The 16,462-nt window shown below is 43.7% G+C and overlaps 1 protein-coding gene across 1 annotated transcript in view; it reads right to left on the bottom strand.

Moving 5' to 3' along the window:
• The window catches only part of LOC139405187 (anoctamin-3-like), an 80,967-nt gene that overhangs the window by 46,662 nt on the left and 17,843 nt on the right, over nt 1-16,462 (bottom strand). The window contains exons 9-12 of the mRNA XM_071147614.1: nt 12,896-13,002; nt 9,623-9,678; nt 1,788-1,909; nt 364-498 (exon numbers count right to left, since the gene is read on the bottom strand). Coding sequence (XP_071003715.1) covers nt 364-498; nt 1,788-1,909; nt 9,623-9,678; nt 12,896-13,002 — 420 coding nt within the window. The remainder of the gene's footprint in view (nt 1-363; nt 499-1,787; nt 1,910-9,622; nt 9,679-12,895; nt 13,003-16,462) is intronic.

Raw genomic sequence — 16,462 nt, 5'->3', positions numbered from 1 at the left:
TACTTCTCTCCCTGTGCTACAACGACTGGGCGTGCATACTTCTCTCCCTGTGCTACAACGACTGGGCGTGCATACCTTCTCTCCCTGTGCTACAACGACTGGGCGTGCATACCTTCTCTCCCTGTGCTACAACGACTGGGCGTGCATACTTCTCTCCCTGTGCTACAACGACTGGGCGTGCATACTTCTCTCCCTGTGCTACAACGACTGGGCGTGCATACTTCTCTCCCTGTGCTACAACGACTGGGCGTGCATACTTCGTTCCCTGTGCTACAACGACTGGCTCTCATTTGGATCATTGGTGTGACGTCTCGGATCTGTCGGGACCCGGCCCAGTTTAACCCCTGATGTGTCTTGACTGACCTGACTTGACTAGTGTCCATAGTAAGGAGTCCGTAGAGGAAGACGAAGAGACCCACCAGAGCTGCAGGGATCAGCATGCCAGTGTACCAGCCCAACCAGGCAAAGTACAGCCCAATCTTCTCCCCAAAGTAACGCCTGGAGAGGAAAGTCCAATGAACAAGATAGATTAGCAAAAGCTTGGTTGGGGTTGACCTTAAAATTCGACCCGGCTGTATTCGCCTGGCAGGAACAAGTTCTTTGTAACCAACCAGGCAAGGTACAGGCCGACCTTCTCCCTAAAGTAAAGCCCGTAGTGCATGAAAAGTCCAATAGAGAGAATAGATTAGTAAAACTCCCGACATGCATTGATTAAATTGGAGCCATTCAGACCCAGCTGTATTTGCCTGAAAGGAAGCAACTCCGTTAATATAAATGAGTACAGGTATATTTAGCACACCTATCATGTTTCCAGGTAGATGGACGAATGAAAAAACAATAAAAAGTGAAGAAACGAGATCACAGACGTGATCTCTGATGCACAACTAACAATTTTACTGCATCTCATCACAACATTTTGCTTCATCAGGAGTCCAACAAACGTAATAGATTAGGAAAACCATCACAGGTAGCGAGCTTCATGGGGTTGAATTAAAAGTTGTTGTGTTTCACTTGTGTGTTTCATACAGAGGAACGAAGCCAAGTTGTGATTCATACAGAGGAACGAAGCCAAGTTGTGTTTCATACAGAGGAACGAAGCCAAGTTGTGTTTCATACAGAGGAACGAAGCCAAGTTGTGTTTCATACAGAGGAACGAAGCCAAGTTGTGTTTCATACAGAGGAAAGAAGCCCAGGGCACAAGATATAGGCCCAGTGTCAAAAACCTCCCGACTGGGGTTTACTTTTAAAATGGGACATGTTCAGAGGAGAGAAATCCAATTGGACCGGCTCAGACCTAGCTATGGGTCAACTGGTACATTGGACCGGCTCAGACCTAGCTATGGGTCAACTGGTACATTGGACCGGCTCAGACCTAGCTATGGGTCAACTGGTACATTGGACCGGCTTAGACCTAGCTATGGGTCAACTGGTACATTGGACCGACTCAGACCTAGCTATGATCGGCTGTATTTAATTTAGATAGGACTCCTGAGAAGGGAACTTTGCTTGGGTTCCCCTGTGGAGGTTCTTTCTCACAAATTGCACACACACACACACAAACACACACACCAAAATTGTTCTTTGGCTGTTTGCATAGGAGAACTATTTTTGGTTACATGTAGAACCCTCTGTGGAAAGGGTTCTACCTGTAACCAAAATGGGTTCTTCAAATGGTTCTCCTATTGTGACAGCTGAAGAACTCTTTTAAATACTAGATAGCACCTTTTTTTCTCTAAGAGTGTACCACCACGCCACACATGCACACCACCACATACACACACACCTACCTGATAAGGTCGAGGGGTTGGTACTTGTACCACATGCCCCAGCGAGCCCACCTCTCGTACAGCAGGTGTCTGTGGTTCTGGGCACCGTGGGTATTAATAGGGTGTCGACTCCTATAGCCACCCTGGAACACAAGGACATAGAGAATGAACATAAGTGGAAGACAGGTGGTCACTGGTCTAGTCCCACCACTCTATCTACTTTTGGTATCCAGAGAATTAACAGGTGTATTCAGATGTAGGATTTTTATTTGAGCCAGTTTGCTACAGCAGGAATATAATCCCCCCAGCAACGGGATATGTGAATTATGTGGATTATAATTAAGCCTTTTTAAACCTCAAATACACTACAAGTTTACATTTCCTGCTGAGCAGGAAAGTTCTCCTGCAACAGGGTGATCAAATTAAGATCCTACATCTGTAGTGACAGACTAGTTCCATACTGTATGGGCTGTAGCCAACTATTTTGTATCCACCCTGAAACAGAGACACAGAACCTTATGTAACAGGTGGAGTTGGAGTTGATAAATCAAATCCTGCTGACTATGCCAAATACAACAGCCCCATATGGTTAGTAACACTCATGTACTGTATAGCAATCCTTATCTTTGTAATGTAATTGTTAAAACAATAACAGGGCCCGGTTTCCCGATAGCGATGGAATTTAGGCGTATTTTAACGACGCAACGGCAGAAGATATAATGTGTTTCCAAAAACACCACACAGAGAGAATGTTCGCTAAGTGCAGCTTAGAATGTTGGCTAATAGAATGTTCGCTAAGTGCAGTTTAGAATGTTGGCTAATAGAATGTTCGCTAAGTGCAGTTTAGAATGTTGGCTAATAGAATGTTCACTAAGTGCAGCTTAGAATGTTGGCTAATAGAATGTTCGCTAAGTGCAATTTAGAATGTTCACTAAATTGAGGAATTTGTCGAAAGAAAGGATTATGCAAATATTGAGGCGGCTTATTCTAATGCTTACCTTAAACTAATTTTAGATTTGCTAACTTCTTAGTAATGACTCGGACGTCGGGTTTGATACGAAAGCTTATTTTAGTAAGAATACTTGTTTACGTTACATTTAACAACTATTGTTTTGGTACAGAGCAATGCAGGTAAGATGCTGTTGCAAAAGTCAGCCACAATCCCCCGCACCTGCACATAATTGGCACGTTATCACTCATTCCTCTCGCAAGGCATTCTGGGACTTGCAGTCAAAAAGCGTAATTCAACACAACCCAATACAATTACATATGCAAATAAATCTAAAGAAATATCTTTAGATACAGCTCAAAGAATAAACTTAAACATTAACTCTGTAACACATTAAAGTTACAACATCCTCCCCCCCCGATGAACAATTGTGTTCATCTAGATCTCTAGGCAGTATATCAACTGAATAGGTCTCCTCAACAAAGTCCCTGAAGCAGTACGAACTGAACATGATCTAACTAAGCCATCTCGGCCTGGAAACAGTTCCTCAATCTTTCCTAGTTTCCAGGTTTGTCTGGGTAGGTTATCTTCTCCAATAAGTACAACGTCACCCGCTTTCAGTGGGGTGGGCTGTGGTGTGTCACAGCGGTGTGCTGACTTTAGATCCAGCAAGTAGTCTCTTCGCCAACTGTTCCAGAAACTGGTCACAAGTCTCTGCCTGTACTTCCATCTGCGTGTCATTTCCCGCTTGTGTAACGTTGGGTGCTGAGTGTCACTTGCTCCAGAATGCATCACCTTCTCATGTTGGTACTGTATCAGCATTTCTGAGTATCTGGACATATTGGGCAGAACCCATGGGTGCTGCTCTCTGAATGTGAAGTTGGACTGTTGCAGTCTTCCTCCTACACTGAGTAGTTCGTGTTCGTCCAGGAAAGGTTTCAGTTCTCTGATTTTACAGTCATTGTTTAGGCTTTTTCCTGCCTTCAGTAGTTTGATCTCCTGTCCGAAACTCTGTTGTTGTGTTACCTTAATCCAGTACTTTTCTGCATCGAACAGTTCGTCAGCAGTCAGTTCACCTTGCATCTTTATGGTTGTACGAGCATTGGCTATGAATCTCTTTATCCAGGCGGTGACTCTGAACACTCTTTTCAGTTTGCTGTACCTTTCAAGCTCCAACACAGGTTCAGTGCTATCTGTGCTGTTTGCTGCGAGTTGTACAGTAGCCTGGCAACTGGACTTGAGTTCTATATTCACCTCATCCGGAACCTTGTTATCATCAGTCTCTTCGGACTGATTGGGTGATGTCAGAATTCTGGGTCCATTCCACCATAGCTCGCTCTGTGTCAAGTTTCTAACAGTTTGTCCTCTTGTAGGGAGGTCAGCTGGATTAGTTTTCCCTTCAATATGTGACCATGACTCTGGATTGGTCAAGGACTGGATCTCCGTCACTCTGTTCGCAACAAACTGTTTCCATTTCTGAGCTGAGCTGCAAATCCAATGCAGCACGATCATCGAGTCTGTCCACATGTTAATCTGTTTTTCTTCCATTTTCAGTGTGGTCATCAAGTTGTTTGCTAGTCTCGCTCCAATCACAGCTCCCATGAGCTCCAGGCGTGGCAGCGTCATTTTCTTAAGTGGGGCTACCCTGGACTTGGATGCGACTAGACTTGTTGTTTCCCTGTCTTGTGACTCACCTTGCAAGTAAGCTACTGCACTGTAAGCCCTTTCACTTGCATCACAGAACACGTGTAGTTTCAGGGTGTGGTTATTCTGTGGCCGCATGTCTGTTCTGTACCACCTTGGTATGGTGAGCTGGTGTAACTGGGGTAGTTCTGAACACCACTGTTGCCATTCTCGTGTCAGATCAGGTGGTAATTCTTCGTCCCAGCTGAGTCCCCTCTCCCACATTTCCTGGAACATGCACTTGATCCTGATGGTGAAGGGAGTTAAGAAACCAAGAGGGTCGAAGACACGTGCAGACAACTGCAGAACACTTCTCTTTGTGTTTTCCTTTTGCCTTAGAATGCTCAGTAGCGGCCTGAGGTCAAACACAAAGTCATTCGTTTCCGGCCTCCATACTAAACCTAAAACCTTCAGCGCTAATCCTTGTGTTTCTAGCGTCAATGGGTGGTCAGTTGTCGTACTCTCCTCCCATTTTGTTTTCAATTCAGGAGAATTGGTCATCCACTTGCAGAGGTCCATGCCTGCATTCGACAGCATTCGCTTTGCAGTTGTTGTCACAAGGTAAGCCTCTTCAACATTGCGTGAACTTGCAATGAAGTCATCTACGTAGAGTGACTCTCTCAATATCTCTACAACTTCTGGTTGTTCTGTTTCATATTGTTTCAGGTGCTTCCTGATTGTAGCTGCCAGCAAAAATGGACTTGGGGAAGCTCCAAATACCACTCTTTTCATCCTCAGCACACGCAGCTCCTCTTCATTTTCTCCCCTTGGTGGGCCAGTGAGCCATAGAAATCTCACGGCGTCTCTGTCTCTCTCTGCTAGGGATATCTGCAGGAAAGCTTTCTTGATGTCTGCCATGAATGCGATCTCATGTAGTCTGAACTTTATCAGAACGCTGAGCAGATCCGGATTCAGGTTCGGTCCTGTGAGTAGACAGTCATTGAGAGATGGACAGCCATCTTCATGGGACGAGGCATCAAACACCACTCTCAGTTTTGTTGTCACCTTATCTTCTCGGAGTACTGCATGGTGAGGTAAGTAGTATTTTACGTTGTCTGTACTTGATGCGTTGTCCTTGGGCACGTCCTCTGCCATATCTTGTTGTAAGTAGTCTTCTACTACTTCATTGTATCTGCTGTACAACGTCACATCCTTCTTCAGCCTTTTCTTCAGACATTCAAACCGTTTCTTGGCGATTCTATAGTTGTCTTGGAGTTCTGGCATTTCTCGTTTCCATGGCAACTCCACATGGTATCGCCCATCTTTGAAGGTGGTTGTTTCCTCAAACCTTTGTAGAGCCTCGTTTTCCTCTGGGTTCTGTGTTTTCTCGCTTAGAATACCCAGAGACTCAAGCTCCCAGAATGCATGCAATTGCTTGGAGACTAGTGTGTCTTCATCAAGTGGGATGAACATGCAAGTTGCCTCAGCGACACTTGACATGGACACGGGTCCCTGCACCGACCATCCAAAGGTGCTCTCTAAAGCAACTAGCGTCTCCGTCAGTCGCTCCACTCTGCCTGATACTATCTGCCAGTAGTAGTCTGCTCCTATCAGGACAGAGAGTAGGATCATTGTCATCTCCTGGAAAGTCTGCGAGCTGCAGTCCCCTTTTACTGAGCTCATGCTGAATCCGTTCACCAGGAACCTTCATCACAGCTGTGCACACTTGTGGGGTTTCAATTGCCTCTCTCTATTCTCTGCTGTTTGTCCCAGACATTCTCCAAGATGACTTTCACTGTGTTGCGTTGGGATGTTGCTGGGGCAGAGGAGCCAAACGTGTGAAGAGTGAGTGCCTCTTGTCTGATTACTGGTAGCTTCAAGCCCTTCACAAGGTTTTCATGTATGAAGCTTCTCTGACTGCCTCCATCTAGTAAGCAACGAGCTATCTTCCTGCCCGATGGGCCTTCTACCCATGCCTTTGCCGTTTGTAGCAACACAGTGTTCTGTCCATCTGGTTTCATCTTCACTGAATGGGGAATAACTGAGGAAACAACAGCATCTACAGAAACAGTAGGGGGTTGCACCTCCCTCCTCTTACTGGTACAAACCGCAATGTGATGTCTGCTTCCACATGTTGCACATGACACATCTTTGACTTTACAGAATTTTGCTATGTGTCTCTGTCCTAAACATACAAAGCATCTTCCCATGTTCTTTAGTTTCTCTTTGCGTGTAGCAATATTGTAGTCAGTGCAGTTTTCTGATTTGTGGTCTGCACTGTCACAAAATAGACACGTTTGTTGTTCCTTCTGGCTGGCTGTATGCAGTGCTGCAGCAGAGGGCATGTTGGGTCTTTTTGGTATCATTTCATTGGAGAAGCATGACTTGTTCCATGGTTTGCTCTCTTTCTGTTGGTTGTATGATCTTGTCATTTGTAGTGCTCGCTCCCTGCTCTGAACCTCTTTCTGTAGGAAACTGATAATCTCAGACACTTTCCATTCATCATCTACTCCCCTCTGATGACTATAGTCAAGAGCTATGTCCTCTGGAATCATCTGCAGTAAGATTGGGAATAGTAGGCTTCCATAGGTTTCTGACATTACACCCAGTGATTCCAGGCTCCTAATCTGAATTTCACATTCATCATATAGCTGCCTCAATGCATTTAGATCAGAGGATTTCTTCACAGGTGTGAGATTCAGCAGCTTTGACATATGAGCACTAATCACAAGATCTTTCCTTCCAAATCTGCTCTTGAGTAGAGGGATTGCATTATCATAGTTACTGTCTGTTAACATCAGTCCTGCTACTGCCTTTGCAGCTGGTCCAGTGAGATATGTTTTCAGATAGGTAAACTTCTCTTTTTTACACAGTGAATCATTGTTGTGAATAGCAGTCTCATATTGGCTCCAAAACTCCTGCCACATACTGACATCTCCATAGAATTTCTCAATAATCAACTTCGGTAGCCTTACTGATTGTCTCTGTGATATGTTTGAGTTAGCGTCACTCACCCGGGCTGGTAGTGGATTGACGTCCTGTTTCTTCGTTATCACTCTTTGTGCACGGCTCTTCAGCATGATAATGCGTTCTTTGTAATCCTCCGTGCATGCAATCTCTGCCTCCAATCCGTCCAATGGCGTTAACTGTTCAATTTCACGATCGAGCTCAAACAAACTGTCCTCCTTAGCGGATAGCAATTCCAACAATGTACTCAAGTGATCGGTATCCGGATTTGACTGGGATATTTCCACGTCAATCTGATTCAAAATCCGATTCAAAACTCAATTGAATGAATATGAAATTGATTTCAATATCATTGAAATATATTAGGCGTATAGCCTATACTGTGGGTGAGGCTATTTATCTTGTAATGCAGTCGTCTCGGTTTTCATTTTAAGCATCTTTTTATCCTTCGCTTGTTTGTGATAATTGCAAAGGACATAGGCAACTCTGTATGTGTATTCAACCTCGTATCGGTCGGTCACAGAGAGACAGATAAACATTTTAGCGGAGATCTTCTGTGTATAAAATCACGGGTTAGGAGGGAAACAATTATTTTACCACACACTTAGCTGTTCTAAAAGTGGGCTGAGGCAGTCCGTAAATTAGGAGCATTTTCAAGCGCAATTTTAGTAATGAAGGTTTTGGGAAACAGCTCAGAGATTTAACAATGCTCCTTCGAAGGTTCTAATGATGGACTTAAGATACTTTTGGGGAAACCGGGCCCTGGGCCCGTATCCACAACGCATCTCAGAAAAAGTCATAGGAATCCTGTTAAAACATGTTTTAAGGCAACAACAAAAATCCCAGCTCAGAGTAGATTTTAGGATGATGTTACGACACAGCCCAGACATAGTTTGAGCCATGAGTAAAATCAACTCATAAAAGTTAAATCTCAGCTGGTTATCACGACAGTTTGAGGTACCGCAAAGGAAAAATTGTAACGACGCTCATCGACATTGTTGCAAATGATGGGGAATAATAAATTGCGCTTCAGATAACCACAGTAAATGTGACTGTCAAATGATGTAATGGTAAAAACATTTTAGCCTGACACGATCACTTTGCCTACACTTAATTCTTTGCTAACATGTTGGCGTTTGACCAAATTCTGATGGTTGTTAAAAGTAGTTTTTTTTATTTATTTTGTATTTTTAAAGCAGAAGATACTGTTGCATAAAACATTTGACATTCATTTCAAATCATATTTTTCTTTAGATTATTTAATTAACCTTCAAGTTATCCCCTTGGAGTGCAATAACACATTGTTAAAAGAAAAATCTAAGTTAACATAGACACTAGATGCCTTTAATTGATCCATTCATATGCAAGTCAGGCATATTTTTTAACAATGTGTTATTGCGCTCCAAACAGATAACTTGAAATAACACGTAGGTTAATTAAATAACCTAACAAAATATATATATATATATATATATATATATATATATATATATATATATATATATATATATATATATTTATTGGCCTATGTGGTTGTAAGTATTTAGGTATATCATGTGAAATAAGGCCCTTGTGAAATCATTTTCTAGGTGAAGCTGGTTAAGAGAATTCTAAGAGTGTGCAAAGCTGTCATCACGGCAAAGGCTGGCTACTCAGAAGAATCTCAAATATAAAATATATGTTGATTTGTTTAACACTTTTTTGGTTACTACATGATTCCATATATGTTATTTCATGGTTTTGATTTTTTTTATTTTTTTATTTTACCTTTATTTTACTAGGCAAGTCAGTTAAGAACAAATTCTTATTTTCAATGACGGCCTAGGAACAGTGGGTTAACTGCCTGTTCAGGGGCAGAACGACAGATTTGTACCTTGTCAGCTCGGGGGTTTGAACTTGCAACCTTCCGGTTACTAGTCCAACGCTCTAACCACTAGGCTACCCTGCCGTCTTCACTATTAGTCTACAATGTAGAAAATAGTAAAAAAAAATAAAGATAAACCCTTGAATGAGCAGGTGTTCTAAAACTTTTGACTGGTACTGTACATATTACATCAATGACCTCGACTAACCTGAACCCCCGCACATTGACCCGGTACCTCCTGTATATAGCCTCGTTATTGTTATTTTATTGTTGCTCTTATTTTTTTACTTTCGTTTATTTAGTAAATATTTTTTCTTAATTCTTATTTTTCTTAAAACTGAATGGTTGGTTACGGGGGTTAAGGGCTTGTAAAAGTAAACATTTCACGGTAATGTTGTATTCATGTGACAAATCAAAATTAGATTTTTAATATCATTATAACGATGTTCGTACCTCGTGTGGAGGAAATGCCGCCTCATATGTTCCATTGCCCAATAACCTGTTGATACCTACAATAGAAGAGAAAAAAACACTTAATATCGTCCTGCCAAAAAGAATCATAGTGGACCGGAAATATGTTATAATTCAAAACTCATACTCGTTTCCCTTCCCAAGACTCAAAATACATTGCTAGACCCCAATCATAATTTAGACAGAATCCTCAGTGGTGGCCTCTTGTCTAACGCTACCACAGTTCTAATAATGATTATTTCATTGCATTATATAAACAGATGTTGTGGCAGAACCTGAATTATTTAGGTAACATTGATAAATAAGATGTTTTATTAATTTTCATTAGCATGCTTATGTGGGTAAAAGTAACTTGGGCCCCAGAGAGGGGAGAGGTCAGGTTTGTCTTATCTGTGAATGTGTGTGTAACTATTCCTAAACCATGTGAAGGGATGGTGTGATTAATGGGGAATCAGATAGTTGGCTCCACAATGTCTGTGTGCCAGTCACTCCTCTCCGTGAGCTTGTCCAGGAGGGGTTGTATTTTTGATGGGAGTGTCTAGAATTGACAATTGATATATGCCATTGGATGAGGTAATGTTTGGGTCTTAAGTGGTACCAAGATAAGAACTTAGTTTAGGAGACCAAACTGAACGATAATTTATAGCCAATGCTGTCTGGCTATGTGTGTCTTTGCTATAAAGGATCTCAGTTGCCATTATGTAAGGACTCTCAGAGAATTCATTTATAGACACTGAATTGATCTGAGAGTCACAGGGCTATGGTGAAGCTCATATAATTAAAGATGGACTTTATGATAACTCTGACTTGTGTGTGGATTGCTCTCTCATGATTTGGTAATACAGGAAATTTCCACGACACAGAGAAGGTCAATGGTGAGCTAGTTATGTTCGATGGCATTAGCCCCGCCCCACAATCAAGGCAAAGCTACATATACTGCTACAGGTATTCAACAGTCGTGGGGGTAATTCCAGGTTTATTTTTATTTATTTATTTAACCTTTATTTAACTAGACAAGTCAGTTAAGAACAAATTTTCATTTACAATGACGGCCTAGGAACAGTGGGTTAACTGCCTTGTTCAGGGGAAGAACGACAGATGTTTACCTTGCTAACTCGGGGATTCGATCTAGCAACCTTTCGGTTTATACAATGCATTTGGAAAGTATTCAGACCCCTCAACTTTTTTCCACATCCCCCCCCCCAAAAAAATCTCCCTCATTAATCTACACACATAATAAATCCCATAATGACAAAGAAAAAAAACAGTTTGATCTTTAGAGATTATCAGATTATCAAATTTATGTTGAGAGTTCACACCTTTGAGTTTGAGAAAGATTGGGATGAACAGGTGCCTCTTATGTTGTTTGCAGTGTGGGAGGTTATTCAGGAATGTCTCGGTATTAGTCTTAATTAACTATTGTTTGGGACATCATGTCAGATTCATTTGATCTTGCTGAGAGAGAGAGAGAGAGAGAGAGAGGTTGTTGCAGGGCAACACATTAAACAAAAAAAAACTGAACTGTTGAAGCACGTTAGCTCTTTTCGATACAGTTTGCACCTGGGAGAAAGTGGAGAAGGCGCAAATGAAAATTAAATCGAAAAAGTCCCAAAACCGCACTTTCGAAGTGAGTCTCTCTCTCTCTCTCTCTCTCTCTCTCTCTCTCTCTCTCTCTCTCTCTCTCTCTCTCTCTCTCTCTCTCTCTCTCTCTCTCTCTCTCTCTCTCTCTCTCTCTCTCTCTCTCTCTCTCTCTCTCTCTCTCTCTCTCTCTCTCTCTCTCTCTCTCTCTCTCTCTCTCTCTCTCTCTCTCTCTCTCTCTCTCTCTCTCTCTCTCTCTCTCTCTCTCTCTCTCTCTCTCTCTCTCTCTCTCTCTCTCTCTCTCTCTCTCTCTCTCTCTCTCTCTCTCTCTCTCTCTCTACTGGGGACCTTCCAAGTCCTGGTTTTGTTACCCGTTGCAAGCTCACTTTTCAGGCCCTTACCCCTAACCCTAACCCTTACCCCATAGTGAATAGTAATAAATACATCTGGATTACATCATCAGGAGCACAGGGACCAAAAATCTGTCTGAGTCATGTCAACATGTTGAAACCATACTTCACCCGCTACGATCGGAGAAGTCGATGGAAACCGCTAGTGATGTTCTGCCTGTGGCCACTGCTGTCACCGTAGAATATAGTCTTCCTCAAGAGCACGATACAACCGTCCTTCAAAGAACTACACTGGATTTTACGCAAACTGGAAACCCCATATCCTGAGGCAACATTTATTGTAGCTGGGGATTTTTAGCAAATTTGAGTAAAACTCTATCAACACATTGACTGTAGTACTCGCCTTGGAAAAACATTGGACCACTGCTAATCAACTTTCCGCTACCATGGACTGTGGGCTCTCGCAAGGCTGCCGGCCCAAATGGCATCCCTAGCCGCGTCCTCAATTAATGTCCTTGAGTGGCCCAGCCAGAGCGTAGACTTGAACAAGATCGAACATCTCTGGAAAGACCTAAAAAATAGCTGTGCAGCGACGCTCCCCATCCAACCTGACAGAGCTTGAGAAAGTCCCCAAATACAGCTGTGCCAAGCTTGTAGCGTCATACCCAAGAAGACTCAATGCTGTAATCGCTGGAAAAAGTGGTTCAACAAAGTACAGAGTAAAGGGTCTGAATACTTATGTAAAAGTTATATTTAAGTTAATTATTTGAAAAAATTGTTTTTCTTTGTCATTATGGAGCATTGTGTGTAGATTGAAAAGGGATTTAAAAAAAAAATCTATTTTAGAATAAGGCTGTAACGTAATAAAATGTGGAAAAAGTCAAGGGGCCTGAATAGTTTCCCGAATGCACTGTAGATAGATAGATATATAGATATAGATAGCGTAGCTTCATAGATAGATAGATATAGATAGCGTAGCTCCGTAGATAGATAGATAGATAGATATAGATAGCGTAGCTCCATAGATATATAGATAGCGTAGCTCCGTAGATAGATAGACAGATAGATAGATAGACAGATAGATATAGATAGCGTAGCTCCGTAGATAGATAGATAGATATAGATAGCGTAGCTCCGTAGATAAACAGATAGATAGATAGATAGATAGATAGATATAGATAGCGTAGCTCCGTAGATAGATAGATAGATATAGATAGCGTAGCTCCGTAGATAGATAGATAGATATAGATAGCGTAGCTCCGTAGATAGATAGATATAGATAGCGTAGCTCCGTAGATAGATAGATATAGATAGCGTAGCTCCGTACCCATCTTAGACTTCCCGTCCTCATACTTGGTGCGTTGGAGAACATGGTGGACTATTCTGCTTCTGGTGGAGTTGGAGAAGAACGTCTGTCTGTTGTTGATGGTAAAACTGAGAGAGGAAAGTCAAACCAACAAAGGGTCAGCATTATTATGTGGTAAATCATCCATATAACTGAAGAGAGAACCAACAGTCACGCTTCAGTCACTCAGTCACTCCCTCCCTCCCTCTCGACGTCAGCGGTCGATTAACCACCGAACCTGGAACCCCACGTGTCACACAGTATAGCTTCGGTCCCTCTCCTCGCCTCGAACCTGGGACCCCACATGTCACACAGTATAGCTTCGGTTCCTCTCCTCGCCTCGAACCTGGGACCCCACGTGTCACACAGTATAGCTTCGGTCCCTCTCCTCGCCTCAAACCTGGGACCCCACATGTCACACAGTATAGCTTCGGTCCCTCTCCTCGCCTCGAACCTGGGACCCCACGTCACACAGTATAGCTTTGGTTCCTCTTCTCGAACCTGGGACCCCACGTTTCACACAGTATAGCTTCGGTCCCTCTCCTCGCCTCGAACCTGGGACCCCACATGTCACACAGTATAGCTTCGGTCCCTCTCCTCGCCTCGAACCTGGGACCCCACATGTCACACAGTATAGCTTCGGTCCCTCTCCTCGCTCAAACCTGGGACCCCACATGTAACACAGTATAGCTTCCGTCCCTCTCCTCGCCCCCACCTGGGCTCAAACCTGAGACCCCACATGTCACACAGTATAGCTTCCGTCCCTCTCCTCGCCCCTCTCCTCGCCCCTACCTGGGCTCGAACCTGGAACCCCACATGTCACACAGTATAGCTTCGGTCCCTCTCCTCGCCTCGAACCTGGGACCCCACATGTCACACAGTATAGCTTCCGTCCCTCTCCTCGCCTCGAACCTGGGACCCCACATGTCACACAGTATAGCTTCCGTCCCTCTCCTCGCCCCCACCTGGGCTCAAACCTGGGACCCCACATGTCACACAGTATAGCTTCCGTCCCTCTCCTCGCCCCTACCTGGGCTCAAACCAGGGACCCTCTGCACACATCAACAACACCCACCCTCGAAGCATCGTTGCCCATCGCGCCACAAAAGCCGCGGCCCTTTGCAGAGCAAAGGGGGAACAACTACTTTCAAGGTCTCAGAGCGAGTGACGTCAGCGATTGAAACGCTGTTAGCGCACACCACTGCTAACTAGCTAGCCATTTCACATCGGTTACACACACCTGGCAACCATCATTACACACACCTGGTCCCCATCATTACACACACCTGCTCCCCATCATTACACACACCTGCTCCCCATCATTACACACACCTGCTCCCCATCATTACACACACCTGCTCCCCATCATTACACACACCTGGTCCCCATTATTACACACACCTGGTCCCCATTATTACACACACCTGGTCCCCATCATTACACACACCTGGTCATCATCATTACACACACCTGGTCCCCATGATTACACACACCTGGTCCCCATTATTACACACACCTGCTCCCCACTATTACACACACCTGGTCCCCATCATTACACACCCCTGGTCCCCATCAGTACACACACCTGGTCCCCATCATTACACACACCTGCTCCCCACTATTACACACACCTGCTCCCCACTGTTACACACACCTGGTCCCCATCATTACACACACCTGGTCCCCATTATTACACACACCTGCTCCCCACTATTACACACACCTGGTCCCCATCATTACACACCCCTGGTCCCCATCAGTACACACACCTGGTCCCCATCATTACACACACCTGCTCCCCACTATTACACATACCTGCTCCCCATCATTACACACACCTGCTCCCCATCATTACACACACCTGCTCCCCATCATTACACACACCTGGTCATCATTTTCTCCCTGATTACTCCCCTTTATTTATCCCTCAGCTGTCATCAGTCATTAGGTGTTATTGTTTGTTCGTTCACTTGTATCGTTTCATTATTTCACCTTCAGCACCTGCTTCCTGACTCTCGGCGTACACATCACACCAACAACAAGTCAGCATTATTATGATACAGTATATCACCCATCAAACTGAGGAGAGAAGTAGAAACCAACAAGCTCTTTGATAAGTCATTCAACAGTCAATCATACGCTTTAAAAAAATAACTTTACATCTAATATCGCCACTAAATTAGGGATTTCCAGGACCAAATGTCAGTAATTAGATGAATTGCTGCACAGAGAGCAAAAAGCAATAACTCTTTTTTTTCAATGTTATCCAAGAATAAAAGCGTTAAAAGAGATAAGGAAACAATACATGTAAATGAGTTGAACTACTGACTTCCAACAAAGAGAGAGTTTGCATAAAGAAAGGGGGAGTTGTCATAGAGACGGTAAAAAAGGGGGAGTTGTCATAGAGACGGTAAAAAAGGGGGAGTTGTCATAGAGACGGTAAAGAAAGGGGGAGTTGTCATAGAGACTGTAAAGAAAGGGGGAGTTGTCATAGAGACCGTAAAGAAAGGGGGAGTTGTCAGAGACAGAAAAGAAAGGGGGAGTTGTCATAGAGAGTAAAGAAAGGGGGAGTCGTCATAGAGACCGAAAAGAAAGGGGGAGTTGTCATAGAGACAGTAAAGAAAGGGGGAGTTGTCTTAGAGACGGTAAAGAAAGGGGGAGTTGTCATAGAGACGGTAAAGAAAGGGGGAGTTGTCATAGAGACGGTAAAGAAAGGGGGAGTTGTCATAGAGACGGTAAAGAAAGGGGGAGTTGTCATAGAGACGGTAAAGAAAGGGGGAGTTGTCAGAGACCGTAAAGAAAGGGGGAGTTGTCATAGAGAGTAAAGAAAGGGGGAGTCGTCATAGAGACGGTAAAGAAAGGGGGAGTTGTCATAGAGACGGTAAAGAAAGGGGGAGTTGTCATAGAGACGGTAAAGAAAGGGGGAGTTGTCAGAGACCGTAAAGAAAGGGGGAGTTGTCATAGAGAGTAAAGAAAGGGGGAGTCGTCATAGAGACCGAAAAGAAAGGGGGAGTTGTCATAGAGACGGTAAAGAAAGGGGGAGTTGTCATAGAGACGGTAAAGAATGGGGAGTTGTCATAGAGACGGTAAAGAAAGGGGGAGTTGTCATAGAGACGGTAAAGAAAGGGGGAGTTGTCATAGAGACGGTAAATGAAAGGGGGAGTTGTCATAGAGACGGTAAAGAAAGGGGGAGTTGTCAGAGACTGTAAAGAAAGGGGGAGTTGTCATAGAGACCGAAAAGAAAGGGGGAGTTGTCATAGAGACGGTAAAGAAAGGGGGAGTTGTCATAGAGACGGTAAAGAATGGGGAGTTGTCATAGAGACGGTAAAGAAAGGGGGAGTTGTCATAGAGACGGTAAAGAAAGGGGGAGTCGTCATAGAGACGGTAAAGAAAGGGGGAGTTGTCATAGAGACGGTAAAGAAAGGGGGAGTTGTCATAGAGACGGTAAAGAAAGGGGGAGTTGTCAGAGACCGTAAAGAAAGGGGGAGTTGTCATAGAGAGTAAAGAAAGGGGGAGTCGTCATAGAGACCGAAAAGAAAGGGGGAGTTG

This window comes from Oncorhynchus clarkii, unplaced genomic scaffold, assembly GCF_045791955.1.
Source record: "Oncorhynchus clarkii lewisi isolate Uvic-CL-2024 unplaced genomic scaffold, UVic_Ocla_1.0 unplaced_contig_12468_pilon_pilon, whole genome shotgun sequence".
Lineage (NCBI taxonomy): Eukaryota > Metazoa > Chordata > Actinopteri > Salmoniformes > Salmonidae > Oncorhynchus > Oncorhynchus clarkii.
This window is presented reverse-complemented; position numbering and strand designations above follow the sequence as displayed.